The 27,898-nt window shown below is 39.5% G+C and overlaps 1 protein-coding gene across 7 annotated transcripts in view; it reads right to left on the bottom strand.

Annotated features, from left to right (window-relative positions):
* APBB2 (amyloid beta precursor protein binding family B member 2) overlaps positions 1 to 27,898 on the bottom strand; it is a 322,611-nt gene that overhangs the window by 93,197 nt on the left and 201,516 nt on the right. For 3 of the 7 annotated variants that reach the window (XM_032776850.2, XM_075066500.1, XM_075066501.1), the window contains 4 exons: positions 27,345 to 27,553; positions 21,164 to 21,226; positions 20,678 to 20,763; positions 20,316 to 20,376 (listed from right to left, as the gene is read on the bottom strand). In XM_032776850.2, the coding sequence (XP_032632741.1) occupies positions 20,316 to 20,376; positions 20,678 to 20,763; positions 21,164 to 21,226; positions 27,345 to 27,553 (419 nt within the window). The remainder of the gene's footprint in view (positions 1 to 20,315; positions 20,377 to 20,677; positions 20,764 to 21,163; positions 21,227 to 27,344; positions 27,554 to 27,898) is intronic. The other 4 variants (XM_032776851.2, XM_075066502.1, XM_032776854.2 and 1 more) reach the window with 3 other exon arrangements.

Below are 27,898 nucleotides of genomic sequence, written 5' to 3'. Positions count from 1 at the left end.
GAGAAATTAAACTCCCCCACCATAAAATGTTTCAATACCCTCATCTAAAATGGTAGAGAACAGACCTAAAAGATCTCCTAAGGCTCCAGGATGAGGTCTGAGGTTGACAACTTCACTCCTCAAGCACAATAAGACTTTCTACCCCAGGGGAAATGTTCAGTCATACAGACACTGGAGAATTCTCAGGGGGCCAGCCTGGGACTATGGAATGAACAACTGCAGGAACTAAGAACCTATGCAAACCTGATCACCTTCGGCTCCAAGTTCAAAGTGCACTCCTGCGACCTTGCCTTCTCTGAGAAACATATACCAATGTGTACACATATAGCAATATGTACATTAAAGACATTATTTTAAAAAAAAACAAACACCTAACCAAAACACTTTACTGTACACACAGTTCTCCCTCTGGGGAGAGGATGAGCAAGAACAAACCATATTTGATAGATGTTAGTCAGGTCAATTAGTACACTACTGACAGGTGCTTAGATACTATGGTTATAAGGGAGGTATACGAATACATATAGACTAGACTAGAAGGAGAAAGGTAGAAGAGAGCCTCTCGTAAATGAAAATGAAATGAAAAGACTAGAATATATGTGTGTGAAAATATCATGGTGGTGGGTGCTCTAGAAATACAGGTGAATTTGATTTCATCTGATAGACATGCAAAATCCAGTACGAACATCTACATAAATCGGAACACATTGTCTTTGATCCCCCATTTCACTAATGAAACCTGGGTTATTCAAAGTTTCTTTATTTCTTACATCACCCAAGACATCAAGCCTGATATACTCAAACAATTTCCCTTCATGTTTTTTTTAAAAGGTTACTTCTCCTACCTGGAGACTTTCTACATATATCATTACATTATTTAGCAAGACAATTTATCACAGAACACTGAACAGACGTAGGTAAACTATTTAGGTCACAAAATTAACCATTGCTAATGCAGCCAGCACAATCCAGAGGATTCCACTTAGCCTTCTATTTATAAAATTTTTAAAAAAGTATATTGATTTAAGAAGCAAGTAACATGCCTAAGATCCTATAGCAGAATGGTTGTATGAAATCATATACATCAATGAACTAGACTGAAACATATTAAAGAAAGTTTGCATTGACTTAAGATGAAAATATTAGTGATGATCAAAGCTAAATTGTATAGCAGAAGAATATAATGATTCTATGCAGGTGAACACTTTCTTATAATTGACAGGAACAGATTGCAATTAAAGCCCTTCCCTCAGAGAAATATCCTGACAAATTTAACACATTAAAATTCTCAATCACCTAAAATTGAAATGCCAGACTCAAAAAGCACATTTTTCTTTCCATTTCCATGTTTTCACCACAGTTCATATTCTAAGACGAGCGTTGCTAAAAGAAAAGCCTTCATCGTATACAAATACACAGGAGCTCAAACCAAGAGAACACAGTTTTACAATTAAGAAATTGTGTCACATCCTTTTTAAAAAATATTGAAGGTTTGCACTAAGTCTCTTGTGAGTATGAACATGTGGACTTTGTAGATATTCTATAATAACCGCTATAATAAACCGTGTGCATCTCCTTGAGTTAAATATTTAACTTTCTTTCTGCGTTGTTAACCCCTTGCTCCCATCAAGGGCGCTGCAGAATCGCTTATTTCTCTGTATGTATAGACTCTCCATGTGCTGGACGGCAGGGAGTGGCTCTTTGTTTCAAACTTAGTACTTTTCTGTCTCAGCCGCTCACCAATGCGCTGGAGGTGAGCTCAAGCCATAGAAAAATCAAACCAGTTCTGTCAAGGCAGGGGAATGTGACAGTGCCACCACACTGCAACATTTCTTTCCATTCTTATCTCTGGTCTCCTCACTGAGGAACAGAGAACTCTATGAAGGTCAAACTTTGAGGCTTTGTCTTCACTACTTAAAAAGATGGGTTGTTTAATAGTCAGCTAATAAACACAGAATATAAAGCAGAGAGAAGGCTGTTGTAGTGTTCATCATGAGGTAGCTAGGAGAAGTCAGCACTGGACCCCCCACCACCTGGGACTGACCTAGCCTAGTTTACCTCTCAGGACAACTACAGTGCCTGGTCTCTATCATGTTTTAACAGTAGGCTAGCTACAGTATATTCGTTATCCCACAATAAAAAACACGCTTATTTTTGTCAGTGAAAATAACCCCTCAGGGCTGGAGTCTGCAGGGTATGAAAGAATGTGTTTTGTAATTACTGTTACACGGTTTCCTTATATTATTTTGGCTTTATTTAGTTGGTTTTCTCTTATATGTGTTATGGTGAAATCTGACTGACATAAATAAAATATTACAAAGCAAACGGCAGCATATATTCAGTACTGTTGCACTTCATTTTAAAGTTAGCATGCACAATAGAGAACTTTGAGAAACGCTAGGTGAAATGTGGACTCCACTGAAGTTAATGGCAACATTCCAATTGACTTCAATAGGGCCCCTAGTGAAGGATTTCACCTCCTCTCTTTAGAAACAACATTGTTTACAGTATCATCACGTATGATGTAGCAAAGTGGTCTAGGACAGGAGCCAAAGCCTAATGAACTCAGTCTTTGTCCACTGATTTCCATGGGCTTCGATCAGGCTCCTAATGAACAGGGCACAGAGCTAGAACCTGGAAATTTTGAGTTGTAATCATAGCTCTGCCATCAATTTTGGGGAAATCACTTAATATCTCCATCTCACTCCCATCAGTAAAACACTGGTAATTATACTTACTCATCTAGGAGTAGTAGGGTATTGTGAGAATTAACCAGATACTGTTTGTACACTGCTTTTAAAACTCTATACAAGCGATCATTATTATTCTTATTATTACGTATAACTCTTCCCTTAACCTAGGTTGAGCTACTTGGAAAACTTGGATGAAAAAGGTCTTTATTTCTTTCAAGTGAACTGCAGATCTAAAATGAAAATTGAAATGAACCCAGAAATACATGCTGAATAAAGTCACCTAACTACTATGGGGTCATTCAACACAAAAGTTGTAACCGATTTATTTTTAAATCTGCCCCCCGAAATGCCCTAGAAGGCCCTGCAGGGAAAACCTTAGGAATAGCTAAATTTGGGGCTGGTCTACACTGGGGTGGGGCGGGGGGGAGAGAATCGATTTAAGATACGCAACTTCAGGTACGCTATTCGCGTAGCTGAAGTCGAAGTATCTTAGTTTGACCTACTTGGCCGTCCTCATGGCGGCAAGTTGACTGTCGCGGCTCTCCTGTCGACTCCACTTACTCCTCCTGCCAAGGTAGAGTATGGGCGGCGATTCCGGGATCGATTTATCGCGTCTAGATGAGACACGATAAATCGATCCTGGTAGATTGATTACTATCCGCCAATCCAGCAGGTAGTGTAGACGTGGCCTTGGAAAGAATGCTCAGACCAATTTTTATGTTTTGTTGTTATTGTTTAAGCTAAAAAGAAAAAAATGCCAGGAAGGGAAAAAGTTTGGGCTATAACCAGTAGGAATATTTTCTGCTGAGAGCAGGGTGGGAGCTCCATCTTCTTACAATGCTGTAATAAATGAAGGGGGCGGGGGGGAGCTCCCTTTTAGCTACAAAGTCCCTCTTGGTGGCTGTTCTCTGCTTGCTTTCCCTGTAAAGGGTTAATAAAATTCCCCAGGTAAGGGAAAAGGAGTGTGCACATGACCAAAAGAGTCAATGGGAAGGCTAAAACTTTTTCAAATGGGGAAAAAAACTTCCCCTTTGTCTGTTGTTCAAGCAATGCTATATGCAGAAATGCTGTGTAAGGCTTGAACCAGGTATGAAAATTCATATTCCATACCTAGAAGAAATCATTTGGATAGGGAATGTTTAGACAGACACAATCAGGTTTATTTTTTATTTTGGCTTGTGGATCTCCTCTGTGCTAACCCCTGAGGCTTTTGTTTGATTGTAACCTTTAAGCTGATCCCCCAAGAAAGCTAGTTTGGGTGCTTAATTTTTGAAACTGCTCTTTTAAAATCTAGCAAAAGCCTAAGTTCCAGATGTACATTTTTTCTTTTTTGTTTTTAATAAAATTTACCTTTTTTAAGAGCAGGATTGGATTTTTGGTATCTTAAGAGGTTTGTGCCTATGCTGTTTGTTTAGCTGGCGGCTACAACTAATTTCTTTGTTTTGTTTCTGAGCTCTTCCCCAGAGGGGGTGTGTGTGTGAAAGGGCTTGAGGGTGCTCCACAGGGAGGAATTCCCAAGTGCTCCTTCCTGGGGTTAAAGGGGTGTTTTTGCATTTGGGAAGTGGCAGCGTTTACCAAGCCAAGGTCAGAGAAAAGCTGCAACCTTGGGAGTGTAATACAAGCCTGGAGTGGCAAGTATTAATTTTTAAAAATCCTTGGAGGCCTCCACCTTCTGCACTAGAAGTGCCAGAGTGGGTATTCAGCCCTGACAAATGCCATGGCACTTTTGACACATTATGGATAGAAAAAGAAGATAAAAGCGTATAGTATAGCATCAGTAGAACTCTCTCAACAGAATGTTTTCCCAAGTTTTCTACACACCAGCTGCTCTTTAAAAAAAACCTCTGTAAAAAAAGACCAGGTTGTCATCTTCATATATTTCACACAGAGTGTGCAAGCCACTGGAAATAATTAAGACACACACAAAAATATAATCCGGCAAGCTCACTCCATAGCTGCAACATGATGAATGGGTACACAAAGGAGAGTTCACGATCAACCTAGTCAGTTCAATGCCCAAGCTGACAAAAACTAGACATGTTGCAGAACTGACTTGAAAAACTAGACATGTTGCAGAACTGACTTGATTGAGTTCCCATAGGGAATTGGGGGGAGGAGGGGAGGGAAGGACTGAAAACTGTGACTGTGTCACCAATATATTATCGCACATGACAACTGATTAATGGAAGAGCATTAACAGAAATCTGAGAAGAGGCTCTGAATCTGTACTTCCAGTTTAATAGTGAGTTTTGTCAGCAGTCAGGAACCAGGTCAAGAAATATATTAAACCCCTCCCCTTCACCACCCCAGTGAACTGCAGATTGGTGAGTGCAGGTCTGCATACATGCTGTCCCCTGTGGGGGCTGAAAATGGCCACATTTTAGTTTCCTACTTTTGATTTTTATCTGGTTACCAAAGATGCCTTCATAAATCAAGAGATCAATAGTGCTGGTCCAGAAGTAAGTTTACTGTGTTGAATCAGAGCACATCAGAAATCATGAAACACAGAGCCTGATGTGATAGCTCTTAGTCAGAAGGCAGAATTTTCTGGCGTTCTGTGCAAAAAATGCTACACCCAAGAAAAAAAAAGTACAGTGCACAACTCAGTGAGAAGCACTACCAAACATTACACTATCATTATTCTATCAACAGAGGTACATGGCAAACTCTTCTTAAATATTTTCAAATGTAAAAAGAAAACCCAGCTAAATATACCCAAATATACTTAACTTACAGGGATCCAGAACAACCTCTTTTTTTAAAATCAGATAACTGTATTTGTGCAGCCATGTAAAATAAAAAGTGTTACTCACTGCTCCCATAGCTACATTTATAACAGAGTTCGTTCATATTATAAGGAGTTCTTCATTGGTCAAAAGCCTTATGCACGATAATGCGACACCTTCTTACTGGTTCAGCAATAGCTAACATATGTATATCCAATCAACAGCCTAACTAGTTCACATCTTCATCAGCAATATTCACAATTCAGCATCACCTCAGGGCAAAGTGTGGCATTTGCTCCCACAAAGCTAATATGATCAGTATTTTACATTTTAGTTATCCCAGCAACAGTCACTGGCAAAAAAGAAATGGAAACCCTCAGGACATATAATCACTGTTAGTTACATACCAACCAGGTATTTCATCTTTCAAGAGATAAGATTCTCAGATTTCATCTCAATTATTTCCAACTCCTTGGAAATCCAGAAGAACAATGCAATCCCTTCCCACAGTATCTTTTGATCAAGAAAATGTTGCTAGTGGCTGATAACAACTCAGATCGTAAATTCATGCATTGCAGATCTGGAAATACTCTCTCGTAGATCAATTTTAAGGCAACTTTTCTTTTTCTTCTTGAGATGAATAGTTTTACAATGTGTTTCTGTCAGGACTTTAAAAATCTCAATTCCACCCCTATTCCCATCTCATTCATTTATGGCCTGATCTTGCACAGTGATGGACAATCTAAAATCTCAATGGCACATGGTATTTTTGAGAGTTAAGAACACTCTGCACTTCACAGGATCTAGCCCTAAAACGATCATAGTTTGAAAACTCAGCTATATAGGCTCAAGAAATTGAGCTGCAGCTGTGCAGCTTCCCAAATATGAGGGGAAACAAGGTAACCCGAGACCTTACTACCAAAAATAAAAAAATAAATAGACAAATAAATAAATAAATAAATAAAATAAAATAAATAAATAAAAGTCAGCCTCTTAAATAGTAAACTCTTTGGGGGAAGGCATTATGTTTGTCTCTATGGTCATTATCCTGAGCTGTGCTCCACACTTGACTTTGGTGGGGCTCCATGTAAGGACAGGGGTTTCCATGCATAAAACTGAGTGCAAGTTTGGGTCTATCTTTGTACAATATCTAGCACAGTGATGCTCTACTCTGACTGAGGCCTTTTGGCACCACCGTAATATAAATATTAAATAACAATAACCTGATCCTTTAAAATCCTACATTTTAATTAACATTTTCTTTAAAGGTCTGAATTCCCTGTGGGAGTACATATTTCATAATTTTGTATTTTTTTAAATAAATATACTTATTTAAGGTATTCTTTGGTAGATGGGAATCAATATTACACTATATTATATCACAACATAATAATTATTATATACAATATCATTTGAGGACACTATAAAATATTGACTACCATGCAATTTAGCACACTGCAACTAGGAAAGAAATAAGTAAGCAAATGCATTCCTCCATAAGATCCAATGTACAACAAGGAAAGGTGCCTACCCCACACTTCTTAGTTGTTATAACAATGTGTTTTTAGCACTTTAATTCAGTATTCCTAAAAAGTGCTTTTGAAAACAGAACATTTTAGAGCAGCTGCATTATTTACCTGCAGTATCTTAGGCACTGAATGTGCCATAATGCTGTTAATGGCAGACAGCCAAATTCTGAAGCAACTAATTAATTTAGACACTGCAGTCCTTGTCACTCCCTGAAAAGCCACAGAGATTGATAGTTGGCAGGAACATTGGCAACATTCCCCTTCAACTATAGTATGATGATCACCCAGATTGACTTTGGTTTCAATCAATATTCCCAGTGCAACCAACACGTAATCAAGAGCTGCTGCTTTCTAACAAAATAGCTGTACTTTTCAGCTCATGACTGGAAAGGGTGGGGGGACCCTCTTTTGTGCTTAAAAAAATTAAAACATTATTGTGATGGAATACACCGTTGTATTCACTCCCCACACACTACTGTAATAATCTTTGTACAAAATATGATTTGTAAGGTATTATTTAAAAACTATTAACTCACTGATCAACAATATAGTAAAGTGTATGTATAAAACAATATTATATGTAAAATTATGAACATAAACTGAAATCATGACTGAACTCTGTTTACCAGATAGGTCTGGGGAGCAGGCAAACCTGTTTCTCACAGACAAAGAACAAGTAGACTCCTGGCCAGGTGTCATCAAAGCTGATGGGCCATCACCTATCAAGTGGTGATTCCTTGGCAAGAAAAGGGGGAAAGAACAAACAGATGTGCATCTTAGCAAACCTCCCCCTCCTCCACATCACCCCAAAACTCCATGTCTCCTTCTGCTCAGCTGGCCATAATTTTATGAGGGGGGCTGAACTATAAAAGTGAGGGGTAAACACCCCAAGGTATCTCTCTCCCTGTCCAGATCCATCTTTGTACCCGAAAAGAAACAACCGTTGAATTTTGAGGGAAGAGTCCTGACCTGAAAAGTCTGGTCAGTAATGTAGTTGGAAGGTTGTGGTAAGAACTTTACAAACTATACTTGATTTAAGGTAAAGTTAGGCACCAAGAAGCATTTTATCTTTATTCTTCCTGTGACCATTTCTGACTTTTATGCCTCACTACTTGTATTCAATTTAAATCTCTTTGCAGTTAAATACACTTGTTATAAACTTTAACTGAAACTAATCCTGTGGGTTTTAAGTCAAATTGTCAGGGTGACTCCATTTAAGGAAGTACATAATTGTTTATTGTTCCTATAAAGGGACAATGGGTCTAATATCTCTGGACTGTCCAGGAGAGAGCTGGACAGTCCATAACATACATTTTTGGGAGGCGATCCAGGATGGGCAGTGCATTTGGGTCATCCTGCAGAGTAACCCAGGCTGGTAAAAGCTAGAGTGTATCTCAAGTGTGGCCGTTAGGTTGCTGTTATGCACAAACGCTCAGGGTGTGTCTTGCATGCTGTTTGAGAGTGGCCCAAGTGGGAGCTACCGCAGCAAGTCATTGAAAGGCACCCATGGTTGTGAGGCAGCATGTACACAGCCCCTCACTGGTCTGGATTACACCCCAGAATGTCACAACTACTATCTTAGGGAGCATCCAGTTGGAACAGAGAGAGATTGCCTACTTTCTAAAGAAAGAAAGTCATTTCAAACTAACTAACTATCTATATCTTAAAACAAACAAAGAAAACAAAAAGTATTTAGACTAATGAATACTCATTTCAGTTCTTAATATTCAAAACATATAGAATTTCTTCTTTTAGGTCATGTTGGATAATGCTTACTTAAATTAATGGTATTCTGCTTTCTTGGATTTATAGGATAGCATTTTCATACTGCTCCAGTTCAGGCTATGTCAGCATTTCCATTAAAACCCTAGATTTTCAGAGGTCTATGATTCAGTTTAAGTTTTTTTACTGACTGAAGTTTGGCATGGAAGGAACGATTCATACAACTCAGATCATTACAAAAAAAGTCCCCGAAAACAGGCACATTAATTTCTAATGTAATCCTATGGAAGTCAAACTTCGTTACTCTGAGATTAATCTGGTGTGGAAATCTGATTAACAGAGATTATGGAACTTTTTTTCTTCAAAAAATTCCAAACATTCCCAAATGAAAGAAAAATTATTTTTAAATTGCTGAATAATAAACAATGTCACATGACAATCAATAACCACTAAATTCAGTGGTTCGAATGGCTTCATGAGACCTGGAAATTTCCCGCTAAACCAGTGTGTGCACTGTCAAATAGCCAGCAATCAGATGCTTTCCAATGGATATTCAGAAACTTACAACTCACAAAATATGGCCAATATTCATGCTGTTCAGCAAAAGCATTATTCAATCGTCTGTTCCAAGCATGTATTGCTAGTGTACAGCAAGGGTTAATCAAAATGTTTTTACTTTTAACAGGAGGAATTTGTAGAGAATCTCAAGGTGGAAGGCAATTTGAGTGAGAGTGACCATGAAATGACAGATTTCCTGAGTCTAAGAAAAAGGAGTGAGAGCAGCAGAATAAAGACAAAAGGATTTCAAGAAGGCAGACTTTAACAGACTCAGAGAACTGGTAGGCAACATCCCATGGGAAGAAAAACTCAAGGAAAAAAAGGAGTTCAGGAGAGCAGACAGTTTCTCAAGGAGGCAATATTAAAGGCACAACTGCAAACTATCCCAATATGACAGAAAGACAAGGAGAATAGCAAGAGGCTATTATGGCTCCCTCAGGAGTTCTTTAATTACCTGAAAATCAAAAAGGAATTCTACAAAAAATAGAAACATGGCTGTCCTAAGGAGGAATACAAAAGAATAGCACAAGCATGTAGGGACAAAAATCAGAAATGCTAATGTGATATATTTGCATGTATTGAACAGAGTCTTGAATCTGTGTATGTCAATGTGCATAGTTGCTTATGTTGAATCAGTTGTTATTATGTTTTTCTCTCTCTCTGAATATAATAGAGTCAGTCGGCCATTATGGCTCCAATCTTCAGTCAGCCATTGTGGCTCCAACCGTGTGTACCAGTCAGTGGGCTTGGCTACACTGGAGAGTTGCAGCGCTGGTGGTGGGTTTACAGCACTGCAACTCACTCACCGTCCACACTTGCAAGACACATACAGCGTTGCATCTCCCTGGCTGCAGCGCTGGCTGTACTCCTGCTCTGCCTGGTGTATAACGATTGCAGCGCTGGTGATGCAGCACTGCTCCACCAGTGTGGCCACCAAAAGCGCAGTAATTGGCCTCCAGAGGTATTCGGAGATATCCAGAATGCCTGTTCAGCCACTCCCAACAGCGCTGCAAATGCTGCAAATGTGGCCACACTGCAGTGCTGGTAGCTGTCAGTGTGGCCACACTGCAGCGCTTTCCCTATACAGCTGTACGAAGACAGCTATAACTCCCAGCACTGTACAGCTGCAAGTGTAGCCATATCCTGTGTTTCTAATCAGAGATTTTGGCTCTATGCACCCTACATTATTATTGGCGACAAGGATTTCTATGCATCAGAGAAGCAAAACAATCTACAATTTTGCTTGCAGCCCCAGAGCTGGGAAGGAGTTTAGTACAACAGAGAGTTCTCCAAACGACTACACTAACTGCAGCTAGGTGAAACGCAAGGTTATACTGGAAACGTGGAGGCCTTCCATAGTGCCACAGAGGACTGGCCCACATACAGAAAGAGGCTGGAGCAATATTTTGAAGTAAATGAGATGCCCCCAGAAAAACAGGTAGAAGTGTTACTGAGTGTGGTTAAAGGAAAAATACCATTTAGTAATCAGTCTGATTGCCCCAAAGAATCCAGCAAGGAAAACCTTTAAAGAGATAGTTCAAATTATTCAAGAATACTTGGCACCCAAGCCCCTGATGATAGCAGAAAGGTTAATGTATCATAAGCGGAATCAACTTGAAGGTAAATGTATTTCCTCTGCAACAGAGATAAAAAGATTATCTGAACACTGGCTTTTAAGATGGGCTTAACGACATACTCAGAGACAGTTTTGTGTGCGGACTGCTTAATGAAAGCATACAGTAGAGAGTTTTAACTGAAGAAAATCTCATTTTTAAACATGCAGGAGAAATTACAGCAAGGAATACAATAGAACTGCCTAACAGAGCTAAAACAGAAGCAGGAATGCATAATCTAATTGTAACCCTGGTCCATTTAGACAGACATATGGTTATTGGTGTGAAAAAGGTTTCTGCCTTCTTATTGTCCATTTAAAGATGCATATTGCAGAAGCTGTAATAAAAAGATCAGATCCAAGCTGTTTTTCATATTAAGAGAAAAAAGGAAGAGACCAAATCAGGTATAAGAAAAGAAATATCAATCTATACACAGAGAAGCCAGCTCAGACATATAGTGTGAGCAAAACTGACAAGTCAGCAATCTGTTTGAAACCAAGAGTAGCAGGAAAAACACTCAGAATGGAATTAGACACAAGTTCCATCGTGACTTATTTCATATTCAGAATATGAAAACTTTTAAAAATACTAAACTGAGGAAGATACCGATGTTGCTGAAAACCTGTTTGGGAGAAAAGATAGTGCCTGTTGGAGCGATGCAAGTGAATGTGGAGTATAACAATAAGCATTGTTTATTAGACTTGCGTGTCATTGAGAAAGGGGGGACCAGCCCTGTGGGGCTGTGAATGGTTACATAAAGTTCCTTTGGATTGAAAAAATAATCTATAAAAGATGCTGCAGTCACTTTCAGCAGACGCTACCAAAACAGTTGAACAGCTAGAAGGGATAGGAACTCAAACACACAAAGGCTAAAACTATCCTAGCTGAGAAGGCACAGCTCAAGTTTCACAAAGCTCGATCTGTTTCTTACAGTATCTGTCAAAGGTAGATGCTGAACTGTAACATCTGGAAAGAGAATACATACTTTCAAAAGTGGTCTGGAGTGAGTGGGGAACTTCTATTGGTCCAACTGCAAAAAAATGTGGTGCAGTTAGGGAGTGTGGTGTTTTTAAGGTCACCATAAACCCTGTACTGAAAGTTGAAAAATGCCCTCTGCCTCGAATTTGAGACATTTTTGCCTCACTGGCAGCGGGACAATGATTCAGCAAAATTAATTTGTCACAGGTTACTGATAGATGGAGGTAGTGGAAGAGTCTAAGGCATACCTCACAATCAACACACACAAGTGTCTGTACCAGTACAACAAGCTAGTGTTTCTCATTGCTTCAGCTCCTCTTTATGGTAATGGGCAATGGACCAAGTTTTGCAAAGTATTCTGAGAACACAGTGTTATTTGAATGACATTATTGTGACCAGTGGATGTGATGAAGAACATCTGGAAACCCTGAAAAGGGTATTAAAATGTCTAGAAGAATATGGGTTACAAGCCAATTGCATAAAATGGAAATTTCTCAAAGACTCAGTACCTTACAGTGAGCACATTCATGATACACAAGGCCTACTTAAATCTCAGAAGAAGATTAAAGCAGCCCTGAAATTTCCACCACCAAAAGGATGTGTCCCAACTTAGATTATTTCTTGGATTTATCAACTACATTAGCCAGTTTATACCAAATCTAGCAACTGCATTACATCTGCTAAACCATTTACTGCAAACTGGTCAAAAGTGGGTCTGATCGCATGAATGTCAAAAAAAATTAAAAAAAAAAACCACTTTTCCTGGAAGCAAAAGAACTGGTCACGTCAGATAGTGTGCTTACACAATTTAACCCATCCTTGCCTATCAAATTAACGTTGATGCTTCCTGATATGGAACTGGGCTGGTTATATGGCACACCATGCCAGATGGCAGTGAGACACCTACAGAATTTTCCTCCAGATCATTCAGAATGTAACCATGCAAAAAAAAAAAAAAAATCAAAGAGCTTTCAGTCTGGTATGGAGTGTGAAGAAATTCAAACCGTATCTATATGGAAGGAAATTCATCTTTGTCATGGACCACCAACCCCTAGTAGCAATCCTTCATCTGAGGAAGGGAGTTTCTATGACAATGACAGCATATATGCAACACGGGGCTCTCCTAGAATCATAAAATCGTAGAACCATAGGGTTAGAAGGGACCCCAAGAGTCATCTAGTCTAACCCCCTGCCAAGATGCAGCATTTGTTGTGTCTAAACCAGTGTTTCCCAAACTTCCTACAGATATACTGGCTGCCGCTTCCAGCAGCTCCTATTGGCCTGGAGCAGCAAACCGTGGCCACTAGGAGCCACGACTGGCCGGACCCGTGGACAAGGCAGGAAAACGAACTGGTCCGGTCCGCCAGGGGCTTTCCCTAAACAAGCGGCGTCCTAGGTTTGGGAAACGCTGGTCTAAACCATCCAAGACAGATGGCTATCCAGCATCCTTTTGAAAACCTACAGTGAAGGAGATTCCATGACTGCCCTAGGCCATTGTCCTACTATTCTTACAGTTAGGACGTTTTTCTTAAATGGTAACATCTATGACATTGAATTCAAAAGAACAGAAGTGCACGAAAATGCAGATGGGCTCTCTTGCCTCCCCTTACAGTGACCTGTAATAGAGACAGAATCTATCGTATTTGTCAACTTGTTTCACATTAGATGTGCCCCAGTGACTTGTTGTGTGATTGATCAGAAACCAAGAGGGATCCCACACTAGCTGGGGTTTATGAAGCCACCATGAAGGGCCAGATATAATGACAGCCCTAATCTGGCAACCATACACATGCAACGGTCATTTTACCATACATCAAGCATGTGTCATGTGGGGAATTTCAGTTGTTATACCTATTAGACTGCACACAAGAATTTTAGAAGAGCTCCACATAGATCACCTAAAGGTAGTAAAAGTGAAGGCATTCGCCAGAAGTTTTGTATGGTGGCCAAGCATTGACCAACAGATAGAGCTTCTTGCTAAGGAATTTCAGGATGCCAACAAGTACAGCATCTGCCTAAACAGTGCCATTACACCTCTGGGAATGGCCATCAGCTCCTTGGGAATGTCTGCATATTGATTTTGCAGGACCATTTTTCGCAATGATATGTCTAGTAGAGGTGGATGCCATTTCCAAATGGAGGGCGGAGGGTAGGCTTCAGAGCCTGAGATCCAGCTTAAGCCACAAATTTAAAAGCACTGTCTACACAGCTATTTTTAGAGTGGTAGTAGAAGTTCCGTGAGTTCGAGTCTGTTGACCTCAATGCTATAGGCTACTGCATACTTCATAGATACATCTTTTGGGACAGAGTAGTTTCCAGGGAGGCCTTATTTCCTAGTGGTTCTCTTCTAATATCTAAGAACTTGTGAAAAAGCACCACTCTCTTCAAGCCAAAGTTCTCTGTCCAATTCTTTGGAGTGGAATTTGGATTGCCAACCCACCAAATAATGTAAATCAAAAGATTATGTGCTAGCTGACTGAATATCCAAAGAGGCAAGACATTTTCTGTTGTGTCTTCTTCCGTAAGAATTGTGGCTACATTACTATATGACTGCACAATGCTAGGTGTTTTACAGCTTTACTTTCTGTTTTGGAAAATATTATTTTGCATAGTGCTAAAATATTTTTGCAAAGCTAAACTAATCATCACATCTTATGAAAATTAAGATGCTGCGTTTTTGCGAAACACTGACAATGTGCTCAGTGCTGCATGAAACAAACGCACAGATCCAGACTCTCATGCTGTAGCTCCCCTTAATTTCAATGGAAATAACTGTGCAGAAGGTACAACTCAGCAAAATTAAAGGCCAGATTCTGATACCATCTTCCATCCTTTCACAGTTGCAAAAGAGATATGGGGGGCAAGCAGAACCAGTCAGGGAGAAAGGCTTGAGCATGGAGCAATCACAGCAACAGCCACAGCAATTGCTAGGTGTGAATAAGACAAGAAAATGGAATGTAAAGTAAGGTCTGCTAGACAACCAATAAGCCTAGCTGAGATCTTTTTCAACAGTCCCTCAGTGAGGAAAAGGTAAAATGACAAACATGGAGTAAAAAGGAAGCTTAGCATCAAGTACACTGACATTTTTGTCTATGTTTTAGATTGACATTTTGCATATTAAGTTGAAAGAAGAGGATTCTTACTCCATGGAAGCCAGACAAAGTGTAAATCACCGCTCTCCCCCTGCACCTCACTGAGCCATTCCTACACCTTCCTTCTGAGCAGAATGCCAAGCATGGCAAAATATTACCTTTTATATAGTGCTATAGGTAAACATGGGACTTTACAATCATGTAGACAGTCCTATGCCTACAACAGGAATTTACAGTCTGTGCAACTGATCCTGCAAGGTGCCTAGTACCTCAATTCCCATTCCAGCATTAGAGTTTGGAGCCCTCAGCACCTTCCAGGCAACATTTAACAAGTTGCAGGATTGGGCCTTAAATTAACCAAGAGGGATCGGTTTCTGTGATTTGAGCAGCTATCCATTGTGTACTCCAAATCAAATTGATTTTCACATATCTTAGAATAAATAGATAATTCCCTGAAGCAAAATGCTTATATACTGAACTAGTGGTTAGCCTAGCATTGACTCCTCCTCAATAAATTCCCACTGAAATACATTTAAATAAAGCAGTTGAGTTCAATCAATCATTTTTTCCGCTTTTCTATCTTCTCTATCCAATTCTCAATTATCTGACATTTGAATTTATGCCCTAGATCAAAATGCATATAGAAACAATTTCTGTTTACTGATAACTCTTGATTATCTGACTGTTTTGGTTGATGAATCACACTTAACCTGTACCAGAAACTACCTGAACACCAGTCATGAGCTCTTTCCTGGCACCAACACTTTCAAATATAATTAGACATTTACAGAAATAGGCTTTGCAAGAAAATAATTCTCATGGTTGTCCACAAGGTGGCAAACAGTTTTCTTTGCTGAAAACGGTACAATATTCAGAACTGTCTTTGGCGGTGGGGGGTGTATGTTTGAATTAAAACAATAACCCTTAATTTTTTCCTATTTAAAACATACTGACTAGCTTTCTTTGTAAATATGCTTTAAAACTACTGTCACTTTAATAAACTAATATGTAAAAAAATTTCTCTGGTTTGAGATTTTAATTCTTCAAAGTAGAAAAAAAATACATATCAAACTCACCTAAAAAATCAAAAGAAAAAAACTGTACTTTCTGCCACGTTACATTAAAATCAAAAATACAAATCTAACAAAGATGAGACAGATGATGTGCCAAAGGGACGCTTAAGGAGCTAAAACTACGAGTTTGATGCATCTAGCCTTTCTGAAACCCCCGCTTCAAATCCAAGCAGGGTTCTCTCAATCCTATATCCTTCTGAATAAACTGACTACAATGGAGTTTACTGGGAGGTGAGGGGGTTCAGATTGTAAACCCCTGTCTGTGGTGACCATTAGAGATCCCATAGCACTTTTCGTAAGGGTAAGGATTTGCCCTAGACCCTTTGGCCAACATTTCCTATCCCTGTACTGTGTAGCATGCAGCAAGTCGTTGTCGGCCTCTCGTGTCATAGACAGGTACAGTACAATGGTGGTGTCCATAAAGTATGTAGTTTGTAAAGAGTTTGAGGAATGAAAGGTGCTATGAAAATAAAAAATAATGTTAGTGTCACCAAGTCACAAAGGTAGAACAAGAGATTTAGGCATTACTACCACGACCACTATAATGACTCAACAAGCCAGTAGTGCACCGCGTGTAAAGAACTCTGACTACAGTAACTGATACAGAAAAGGGCTCACATTAAGTACAGTTGTTTTTCTTCACATTCCTGACTTTATTTCTCATGGTCCCTTTTCCTGTCCATTGGGGAGATCCCAGAAACACGAGTGTACAGTTATTATTAATCATATATAGAGTGTTAACCATGTGCTAGGTGCTGCAGTGATACAGAAGACTGGTTCCTATCCCACAGAGCTTGCATTCTACATGAACAGACATATATAAGCAAGGGAGAGGGATGGAAGAAACAAAACTTTTTAGTGGCCCACAGCAATACTGCCACAGGCTTTCCTGCAGAACAGGCGTATAAATTAACCTTTGCAAAATCACCTGGTGCAGAATCCAGCTTGTCCAATTATTACCTCCTTGTTCTACATCAGCCTGTAAGATTTATTTTTTAAGAGGCCAGCTTCTTGGCTGGTGTGTGAAGACCTCTGCTTTTCACTACTGCAGCAACGGCTGCCATCCTGTTAAACTGTACTCAGAATTTAGGATTACCACGTTTTCCTTTTTGAACCTTTGCTTTTTAAATGATCAGCCTGTTAACTCAAAATGCAGGTATTGACTAATAATTGTGCAAACAGAAAACTAAGCAGTCTATTTTCCCCCGAAGTGTGTTTGGAAATACCATTGTAACTATTAGATCTGTTAAATAGCATCTTTAACATATAAGAGGATTATGCTCCCTCTGTCAATCACCGTAGATTGATGACATAGCAGAAAAGAGTATATAAATTATTTGGATTTCAAATTAGAGATCATGAGCATCTCTAAAAATGTACATGTTCAACACATCAAAGTAGCCCACAAAATACTTAAATGACAGATGTGGACATATGTACTCAAACATGCACACTTTTAAAAAACAGCTCTACTAAAATAAAAACAAAGGGTCTGATTTAAACACAAAAGGAAATAATTTCAGACTTAAGGACTGAACCTAAATTCACCCGTGTGTGGAGATACCTGGCCCACAGTAGCAACAAGGTCTCAGCTCAACGTGTGAAACTCAGTTGTACTACCACAGGAGTCAGTTAAGTCTGGAGCGTCAATAGGGGTTCTAGTCCTAACACTGAATTTCTTGGCTTTAGTCAGTTTAAAAGAACAACACCTATAAGGCTATATTTTCAGTCCACTTGAATGAGGATTTAGTCCTGCTATTTTTATTGACATTATGGATATGGCTACACTGAAATGTAAGCCTAGGCTTAGTGGGACTCAAGTCAGCTGACCCTGGGTTAGAGAACACAAGGCTTGAATATCTACACTGATTGTTAATCCTAGCTTAAGAATTTTCGAACACAGACTTGAAACCTGAGGCTCCAGTGTCCACACCGCAGCACACAGACCCAAGTCAAACCAACCAGATACCAGACTCTCTGATGTCCTCATGAAATGTGGCTGCTCAAGCCCTTTGATCGTAGTGCACTGTGGGAAAACTTGCCTCCACCCTGCACAGTACAGGAAGTTTGAACAGCCCAACACCACATCCTGCTAAGCAGACATTTTGGTCTGTGCACTCCCAGTAACCAGAGCCAGCAACATGGGGAAGGGAACCTTTTGATGAACTTCTCTTGCTTGCACTTTCACTCCAGTGTCAGGAAACAGGCAGAGCTTCAGAGAGATACTGATGTATATTTAGGTGGTGTTTCCTGACCCATCAAAGGCACCAGACAGAGCAGGAAGAGGAGTCCAAGCATCACAGACTCAATCTGGTTGATGCTGTTCATGACACTCAGTATAGCCGCTGATGCCCACTATGGAGACCAGAACTCATGGCGCAGGGCAGCAGCACAGACTGGAACAATCACATCGTCATACAAACCAGAATGACCAGCAGTGGGTCCAGAACTTTTGCATGAAGACAGCTACATTTCTGGAGCTTTGTGAGCAGATTGCCATGACCTTCCAGTGTAAAGATACATGCCAGAGAGCACCATTGCTGGTCCAGAAATGGGTGACTATAACTATCTGGAAGTTGGCTGCCTCAGAATGCTGTAGGTCTGTTGCCAACCAGCTTGGTGTTGGAAAGGCGACTGTAAGCAGAGGTTTCTGTGGCAATCAGGTGTAAGGTTTACCTGAAGATAGGGGCATACAAGATATGCCTGAAGTAATTGCCAACTTTGAGAGAATGGGATTCCCAAACTGCAATGCGGCCATAGGTGGGACTTGTGCCAATCATTTGCCCTCCTCAAGGAGCACAAGCATATAAACCGCAATGGGTACTACCCCATTGCCTTGCAGGCTCTTATGGACCAGAGAGGCCAATTTATGAATGTCACTGTGGGTTGCAATGGGAAAGTTCATGATGCACAAGTTTTTTGCCAATCAGAAATCTACATTCAGGACAGGTTGGGACACTAGTCCCACCAACTGACATTGTCAGAAATGGAGTTACTGTCCCCACTGTTATTCTGGGGGACCCCGCATACCCCTTTTTCTGTTGGCTTATAAACCGTACCCTGATTTCAGAGGCCCTGGCAAAATTACACTCCCAGCAGGTGTAGAATGGGTATTGAATGTGCTTTTGGCAGATTGAAAGCCTGTTGGAGATGTTTATAGACCCGTTTGAATGCCAGTGTCATCAATGCTGTCCACATTAATGGAGCTTGCTGTGTTCTTCACAATCTCTGTGAAGCCAGAGGTGAGCCACTTCCCCCTGAATGGACCTATGTCAGCAAGGGGCCACTGAATTGGTACCCTCAGCAGAAAGTGCAGCTACCACAGTTGGAGCTGGATGCATCTACGCAACAGAAGTCGGGGAGGCTTTGTGCTGCCACATTATGGACTTGCATGGCCCAGCGGAAGAGGGAGAATAAGCACTTTTATGAATGTGCTTGTGGGGGTGGGATGGAGCTCACTGATTGTGGGATATTTCAGTGCTTGGGGAGGGGTGAGGAGTTAACTGACATGCAGTTTATTTATGAATAACATGACAACTTATGAAATGGGGAGGGAGGGATTTACAGTAGGGATTGATGTAAGGAAGTGAGTGAAGTATGGATTCATATAGACAACTGTACTGAGGAATAGCGTTTTAACGCCTAATTGTCCCTGATCATGTATTTACCTTTACTATTTTACACGCACATTATATGATATGATGCAGGGATAGCAATCAACTTTCTTGATTAAATAAAAAGCTTTATTTATAAGTGTACTAGAAAAGCACAGTATTAACCGATTGCCAGCAGGCTAGGTGCCATTACCACATCAAACACCAGTAAAACAGAACCACACAGGAAAAAAAAGGGCATGAACAAGCACGAATAGTGAAAGCACATACAAGACAGAAACTCCCTAGAGTCGACTGGAGTAGAGATGACAAAGGAAGTCGGCCCATGGGATCGTGGGATACTTTGGCGGACTTCTAGGACCCAAGATGCAGGGGCTGCGTCAACACTGCAAAGCAATAGAGCTCAGACTCTGGGTCTCAACTTGACCCGGGCTCAAACCCTCCACCCCTATAGGGTACTAGGATCCTCGGACCGAGCCCAAGTCTGATAAATTCTCATGTAGATGGAAGGGAGTCTGGGCTTACATGCAGAATATACATACTCTTAGAGACTCATATAGTTAAAATCTATGTGCATTGTGCCAAAATATTACCATTTCAACCAACATCTTGAGGGGGGGTATTTAAGTTTAAACCTAGAAAACAACTTGCTACCTGTATGCATTGTTTACAATTACAAGCTTAATTGCTATCCTATTTAAATATTTGCTTACAGACCTTGGATTCTGGATCACTGTTGATGCTACAGGAATCATCTTCATTAGACCGAGGAGCATTTCTGTTATGAAAAAATATTATTAATTATTTGTATTACCATAGTGTCTAGGAGCCCTAGTCATGGATCAGAACTGCACTGTACAATCATAGAACAAAAAGATAGTTCCTGTTCCAAAGAGCTTACAGGCTAAGTATAAGACAAGAGACAACAGATAGATACAGACAGACAGGGGAGTACAAGGCAACAATGAGACAACACTGAATAAATATTGATAAAATCAGGTTTACAGTCAATATAGTTTATAGCACAACGCAACATATTTAAGCTAGCCACTCTATGGAGATTTCTTAAAACAACATACCTGAGCTTCAAAGACGCATAGCGTAATGTTGCTCCCTCAAATTCTTTTAGACTAGGGTCTGGATTCACTGTGGCTGCATGAAGGTCCTAAAGATAAACATACCATTATTAGGCACGTGCTACAGCATATTACCTCTAATTTCAAAGGGAAATAAAATCCTCCCTGCGAAGAAGCATACAGTGTTTCCAGATACAGTTAAAAAAGCATGCATATATTTTCAAATTATTTTTCATTCAGTGCAGGCATCTTATTTTTACAACATGATATTTACCCTGTTGATTTAGACTAAATCCATTCTAAGTGCAAAGATCAGAAAATGGCAGCATGTTTGTGCGGTAGATATCCCTAGCAATACCCCATTTACATTGGCCTATATTATGAATGATATTCGTGGAGCAAAAAAAAAAATTAAATAAAATACAGCCACTGCCATGCAAAAACAAGGGTAATAGTATTAAATATTCTAAAATCTGACAATATACTTGCCTTCCAAATGTCACTATTAATCTTTCCCCCATTCAGTACAGCAAAATCACTCCATGGCTGTTTCTAGACATATAATTATTCACACAGGAAGAAGCACATTGATAAAGAAAAAAAAACACAAGACACTGTTGTTAGCATTGATATTTACAGGATGGGTTAGGGAACAACAGATCACCTTAAAACTTCAACTAGTTAGTGCACTATACAATGGCATTTGGATGGGGGGGGAGGGGGATTGGGAGGAGATGTTTCTACAGTTACTTACCAAAACAAATGATTGGAATAAGGAAAAGTTAATATGAATTAAAAACAGACAATGAGATTACTCTTCAGGTATGATCTTGAAAGCAAGCAAAATGAGTCTGAATGTGAATGTTAGCAGTAACTCCTATGACCTGCCACAAAACAGCAATTCAGAGAAAAATGGAATTTCCATTTCTCTGGGGTTCATTTGTTGAGTATTCTAACTCTAAATATAGTGTGAACTGGAAACACTGAAATAGAAGGCAATGTACAGCCTAAGAGTCAAATAATTTCCAGATCACAGGAAGAAAAAAGGACAATGGACGGGAAAAGGTGATTAGTAGGGAGCACACACAGACTTCTTGCAACAAAAACAATTCTGAATAATCTAACACAACTTTCTTGTGTGTTTTTTTAAACAAACAACAAATGTCCTTAACCTCATTCAAAAGTCTATAAGGAAACTGCTATATAATCCATCAAATGCACATTTTTAACACTGTTAAATCAGTATCAACAAGCTGAGAGATGCACTAGTTTCTGCAAAGAGCGCCAGAGGGCAGTCATTTAACATTATGTCTGCTCTATGGGCTGGGAGTGTGATTTCCTGGCTCACATGGAGCTAGCATGAATATAAATAGTGGTGTAGCCACAGTAGCACTGGTAGCAGCAGCACAGGCCTGGCTTAGCTGTGCCGAGTATGTACCCAGTGGTTTCAGGCGAGTGTGTATTCATCTCCGTTGGCAATACCTGTGCTGCCATGGCTACACTGCTATTTATACTTGTACTTGTTCAGTGAGAGTTAGCACGAGTATGTGTACACAAGCAGGGGAATCACATCCCCAGCTCATAGGACAGACATAGCTTAAGTGCCAATCATAGGGTCCCTATTCTCCTCCTCTCCACAGGATATGAGTAACTCCCATGGACTTGAACAGGAGGTACTCAACTGCTGTGAAGGGAGAATATGACATTTAGATGACATTAGACCATCTCTTTCCTCCCATTAAATTCCCCAGTATTAAAAAGCATTGTTCAGGCTGACCTACTCCAAATTAACACAACCTAATTCTGAATTAACTTGTGCTACGGATCCCTGACTTTAGGAGAGGTTCCTGAAACAGCCATGCTGCAGAAACCCCTGGATAGAACAGCTCCTGCAGTAGCTGTCATCGTGTTAAACTGTACTTGGAATTTAGTGGTAGTTAGTAGGATCAGCACAGCTTTCCCTTGGGAACCTCTAGCTTTTAAACTATGAGCTATAAGAACCATAGGTCCTAGGTCAGCGAAGAGCCAGTAGACAGAAACCTTGCTTTTTGAGGATTCCTTAACCTCCCTAGTTTAAAGGGACCAAACCATCAGCTCCTGCTGTGGTGGCAAGATACCTCCCACCTCCAAGGGAAAGTGAAGCCCTCTGGTTTCCTTTGCCCTTCACAGGCTAGTCCCATGTAGGGGAGAACATCACACTAAACTTTTAGTATAATATAACGAAACTAATGAAATTCATACCATCAGTTAGAACTTTTCTGAAAATCTATCCTTCCAGGTACAAAAGGATTAATTTAGGGAATTCACCTTAAAACTTTAAAAATGCTAAGATTAAATACAAAAAGTATCTCCCCATGTTCTGCTGATACTAAATTTGCTTCTGGCTGCAAGATACAATTAAGGAAGAATGCAACAAGATAAAAATTATCTCAAAAACTTGGAAGACGATATTTTATATACTGAACATAAAGGTTCTCAAATAAATGTATTCAATAACTTAATGAAGAGTACTCTATAAACAGATTTTCAACATTTTTTAAAAAAGGTATATAAAACCCACATATTTCATATTATTTACCATTTTCTCTGACCAGGGCACAGGATTTTTCAAATTATTCTTAAGCTACAATTACATCAGAGCCATTTCCTGTACTGATGAAAATGGTACAGAAGAAGCTGCTGCTATAAAAGCAGGGAAAAAAAATCTCTTGTAACCAACAAAAAAACATAATAAATTTGAGAACACACTAATTTTCTTCCACTTTTTTCAATTCAGACCAATGTTGTTGTTTTTTTTTGTTATTTGCATTAATAGTGTCATTTTCCTCCTACTCAATGTTTCTCTGCTTCTCTGTGTTGGATTAACTCACCTTCCTTGTATTAAATATTCATATCAAGATATACTACGAAACAATACCTGACTTTTGTCTTTGTTCCTTACAAGCCTTCCTTAAGGAAATCTGTCAAATTAGAATCACTTTCAATTCAAGTATATGTTCTACTGATTGAAGCAATACTTCAGATTATCACTTTAGTTAAGAGACAGGGACACACAGAAAAATAAACAAATGAGAAAAAGGGTAAGAATATTAGTCGTTGAGGAAGAAAATATATCTAAGCGTTTATTTGAGAAACCTGAAAGGCTGAACAGCACAAATAAACTAATCTCAAGAAGAGTGTAAGAGGGCTGGGGGTTTCTAACCAGGGAAGTATGATAACGCTAAAGCAAACTCTCGTGAACTGATGGAAAAAGATAATATTGGGGCTGAACTGGAATGTCCCCTGTATAATGGTACTTTATTCCAGCTCACTCTCTTTCATTCATCTGAAACCTGTAAATCCACCAGCTTTTTCTATGGAAGTTATACGAATCTTGCCACAATACAGAGGAATGAACTAATAAGCCTTCCACACCAAATTATTCTATACCAAAATCTATGTATTCAGTAAAACGTTTAACTAATAGTATCACAGATTCTCTGATTAAATAAAAAACACGGTAGACACAGAATACCATTCACACATTTTTTTTTAAATGTGTATGGAGCATTCAGGGTGGGCTACAGTCCAACAAAAACAAGGGCATTCTAAACTGAGACCAATCCTATTCTTGAGTTGCCCGGAGATACTGAGGTACTTACAGAAATAATATCAAGTGCCAATTTGAGACTTGTGAAAATCCAGAGAAAAACATAAAAAGGAAGGTGACAGACTAGACTTTGAATCCTTTGGTTTCTACTGGGAGGGCATGGATCAGCATTCATGTTGTACTCAGGGGCGGCTCCAGGTACCAGCGCAGCAAATGTGTGCCTGGGGCAGCACGCCAAGGGGGGGTGGCGTGCCGGTCATCATGAGGGCAGCAGTCAGGGAGCCTTCGGTGGCTTTTTTGCGGGAGGTCCACCAGTCCTGCGGCTTCGGCGGCAATTCAGCAGTGGGTACGCCAAAGGCACGGGACCGACAGATCACCCGCAGAACCACCGCCAAATCTGCGTTACCAGTGGACCTCCCACAGAAACGCCGCCAAAGGTTCCCTGACTGCTGTGGTTGGGGCGGCAAAAAACAGAGCCGCCCCTGGTTGTACTCCCCATCAGCACCCAGCCCAGCCTGGGGAAGCTAATGATCCAACCAGTGGACCAGATTTGGTGATGAATCCTAGTCATGTACCACCTGAGGCACGTTGCCCATATGCTATGAAGATTAGTTCATCGTAACATTGTTTTTCTTTCCATATCCCTCTTGCCAGAACCAAATAAAACTTACTGGAGTCCTCCCTCAATTCCATTTTTTATTTAACTTCAAAATTCCTGATATCACAGTGACATTTCACTTCATTTAGACATAGAGGTTGCTAGACAGTGCCACAAGTTGATCTTCCCTTCCCATCCCTTTCCTGTCAGGGCCTCAGCTACCTGCCTCTGCAGTGTTCCCAGACCTTGCCAGTCCAGGGACACGGTCCTCCTATCCGAAAACGTGTGTGGTATCCTATTATACTGCTGCTTCAGCACTGGTCCAGTCCAAAAATCAACATTACTTAATCATCATGTGTTAGAAATTTGCAAAACAAAATGGAGAAACTCTTGGAGACAATTTCCTATTGCAATTTAACATCTACCACCTTTTTTGCATAAAATTTTATTCTAGAAACATACCTAGAGACTCGTTAAGAGATAGATTAATTGTCTGAGAACTTGCTGGTTGAAATTATTATTATATAAATTACTGTGTAGCGACTTCTACACTACAGTCTATTTTCCTGATCTTTCAAAGGGACCTGCACCGGTATAATGCTCTGCCTGGGCAGATATCTTATAGGATTAGTGCCCATATTGTAACAAAATCTTCATGGCCCTCTCCTATGCACTGGATATTTGGCCTTGGCATGACCATTCATAACAGCCTTTTCGGGATTTTTAATATATTGGATCAAAACCTTTGTTTTCTTAATTCATAGATTTCACATGATACTTTAATGTGACGGTCAGAAAAAAAATGATTCTTCTTAATCATGGCAAACTATTGTCTGTAATGTAAAAGTTTAATATTAAAAGTAATTCCCAAATGTTTTAATAGCTTGTCTACACAGTAGGGTAATACTGTCTACAGAGAGTAATTTCTAAAGTGCACTAATGTGTTGCAGATTAATTGATCCATATAGAACTTCCTGGTGCACACCAAAGGTTCCCTAGTGTACTTTTAACATAGTACTGTTTCAAACAGCATTACTTTAAAGTGCACCAGCAGGATCTATCCAGATCAATTAATGTGTAACTCTGTAGTGTGTTTTAGAAATCACATACTCATAAAATGCATCACCCCACTGTGTAGACAAGCCCTAAGATACTTGTCTGTCATATTACAATGAAAAATGTCAGTCCTACAATTAAAAGTTACTTTACCATCAGTGAAAGAAAAAAACACTGAACAAACAAATTCATATTTCCCCCCGTAATTTAGCATCCTTATTGATTTTTATTTTTACATAATTTAGTTATTTCAAAGATGTAAGTTATAAGTCAAAATCTTGTCCACACAGTTTTAGAAGGAGACAAATAATTTATGACTGAGTAAAACTTTAAAATACAGAAATTTACACTGGAAACATTGGTAGCACTTTAAATTCTGCACCCTTGTAATTCCTCTGAATTTCAGAATTATCTTAGAGGTAACAATCACGCTTCATCCTTCATATCATTTAACTTTGTCCATTTAATAGTCAACACATCTAGCATATAGTGAATTCCAGAGAAGTCTTGACCGATGTGAACCACAACTGAAATAGTTCACACACTAAGCATAACTTCACTCATGTGAGTAGTCCCACTCAAATCATGCAAGTGAAGTTACACATATTTAAGTGTTTGCCTGGTCAAGGCAAGCCAAGCATATATATATATATATCTCAAAAATTATAAATGAACTGCAATTTTTCTAGTTTGCTATTCCATTTGGTATATTTTATATTTTCATGTACAGATATCAATAAGTTACCCCACAGGATTGCCCCAGAAATGGATATTTTAGTGGGTTATTACCATTTAAAAATATTTAGCAAGTGTTCTTTTTCACAATGCTTGAAGACAGAGGGCACGCTGTTTCTAGTTTAAAAATTCAGTGCAAAAGAATGATGTTTGTGCTCAGATAATTTTTCTCGTATGATTCTAAAATGCTTTCGCTTTAGAATGCTTTGTATATTTAATATAAGCTATACATTCAGTAGTTACCGTCTGGACCGTAACTTCCAATGTGCTTGTGTGACACTCCTAGCAACTGAACTGCTAAGAGAAGATGTAATTACAAAGAGTCTAGCCAAGAGATTGTTAATGTGTAAATATTTGATGTAGCCTGCACCTGTGTAATGAAGTATTGCTTCAATACCCTAGGGAACCTTAATCATTTCACATTAATCACACGTACAGGCTGTCTAATTTTGTACTAGATATGATGTCTCCTCTCATATACACATCCAAATCTTTAAGATGTTTTGTGAGACAAAGGCATTAAAAACAAAAAATATTTATGGTTTATTGTCAACAAACAGCTAAATTTAGAGATGTTAATGTGTAGCGGATTCTAAAGCTTATGTTACTAACTGTTTTATGTGCAAGTAACTGGTTGAAAGAGGTCCTAATTTCTTTTCAATACTCAATAGTAAGAGGTCACTACATTTTACCTCAGTTTCTGGGGTAGGAGATGGGGTAATAGAATTAAGTGATCCTTTCCTTGAGCTCTGAAGATCCGTTGGTATGGAGACAGGACGTTCCCACTGGGTTGTTCCTGTTGGTATGTGCCAATAATAGGTCCCAGCAATGTCATTGATTTTTTTCCAGCCAGGTGGCAAGTCGGGGTCGGTCTGAAATGAGTGATCACTCCATATATCTGCTGAGAAAGGAAAAATAAACCTGTATTATTCAACACATGACATGCTTTTCAGATTTCCAGTTCTGGTCTTGACTCATATCATGTAGGATTAGTATTGCTCTTGCTCTTTAATTTACAGAAGTAAATTATACTGCATTAAGCACTGAGATAAAGATGAAATGGTCAACACGGCATGAATTAACCTACAAAGAGGAGGACAGTTTACACAGAGATGCATTAATACAGCAATTACTTGATATCATTATTCAAACTATCCCCTTTAAAATCCAACCATACTGAGGATATAACTGTAGGTACATTAACAATAGAATATGCAATTAAATAACTTGGCAATGTGAAGTTGTT

Source organism: Chelonoidis abingdonii, chromosome 5, assembly GCF_003597395.2.
Source record: "Chelonoidis abingdonii isolate Lonesome George chromosome 5, CheloAbing_2.0, whole genome shotgun sequence".
Taxonomy (NCBI): domain Eukaryota; kingdom Metazoa; phylum Chordata; order Testudines; family Testudinidae; genus Chelonoidis; species Chelonoidis abingdonii.
The sequence above is the reverse complement of the archived record's forward strand: the minus strand, read 5'-3'. Positions and strand labels throughout refer to the sequence as shown.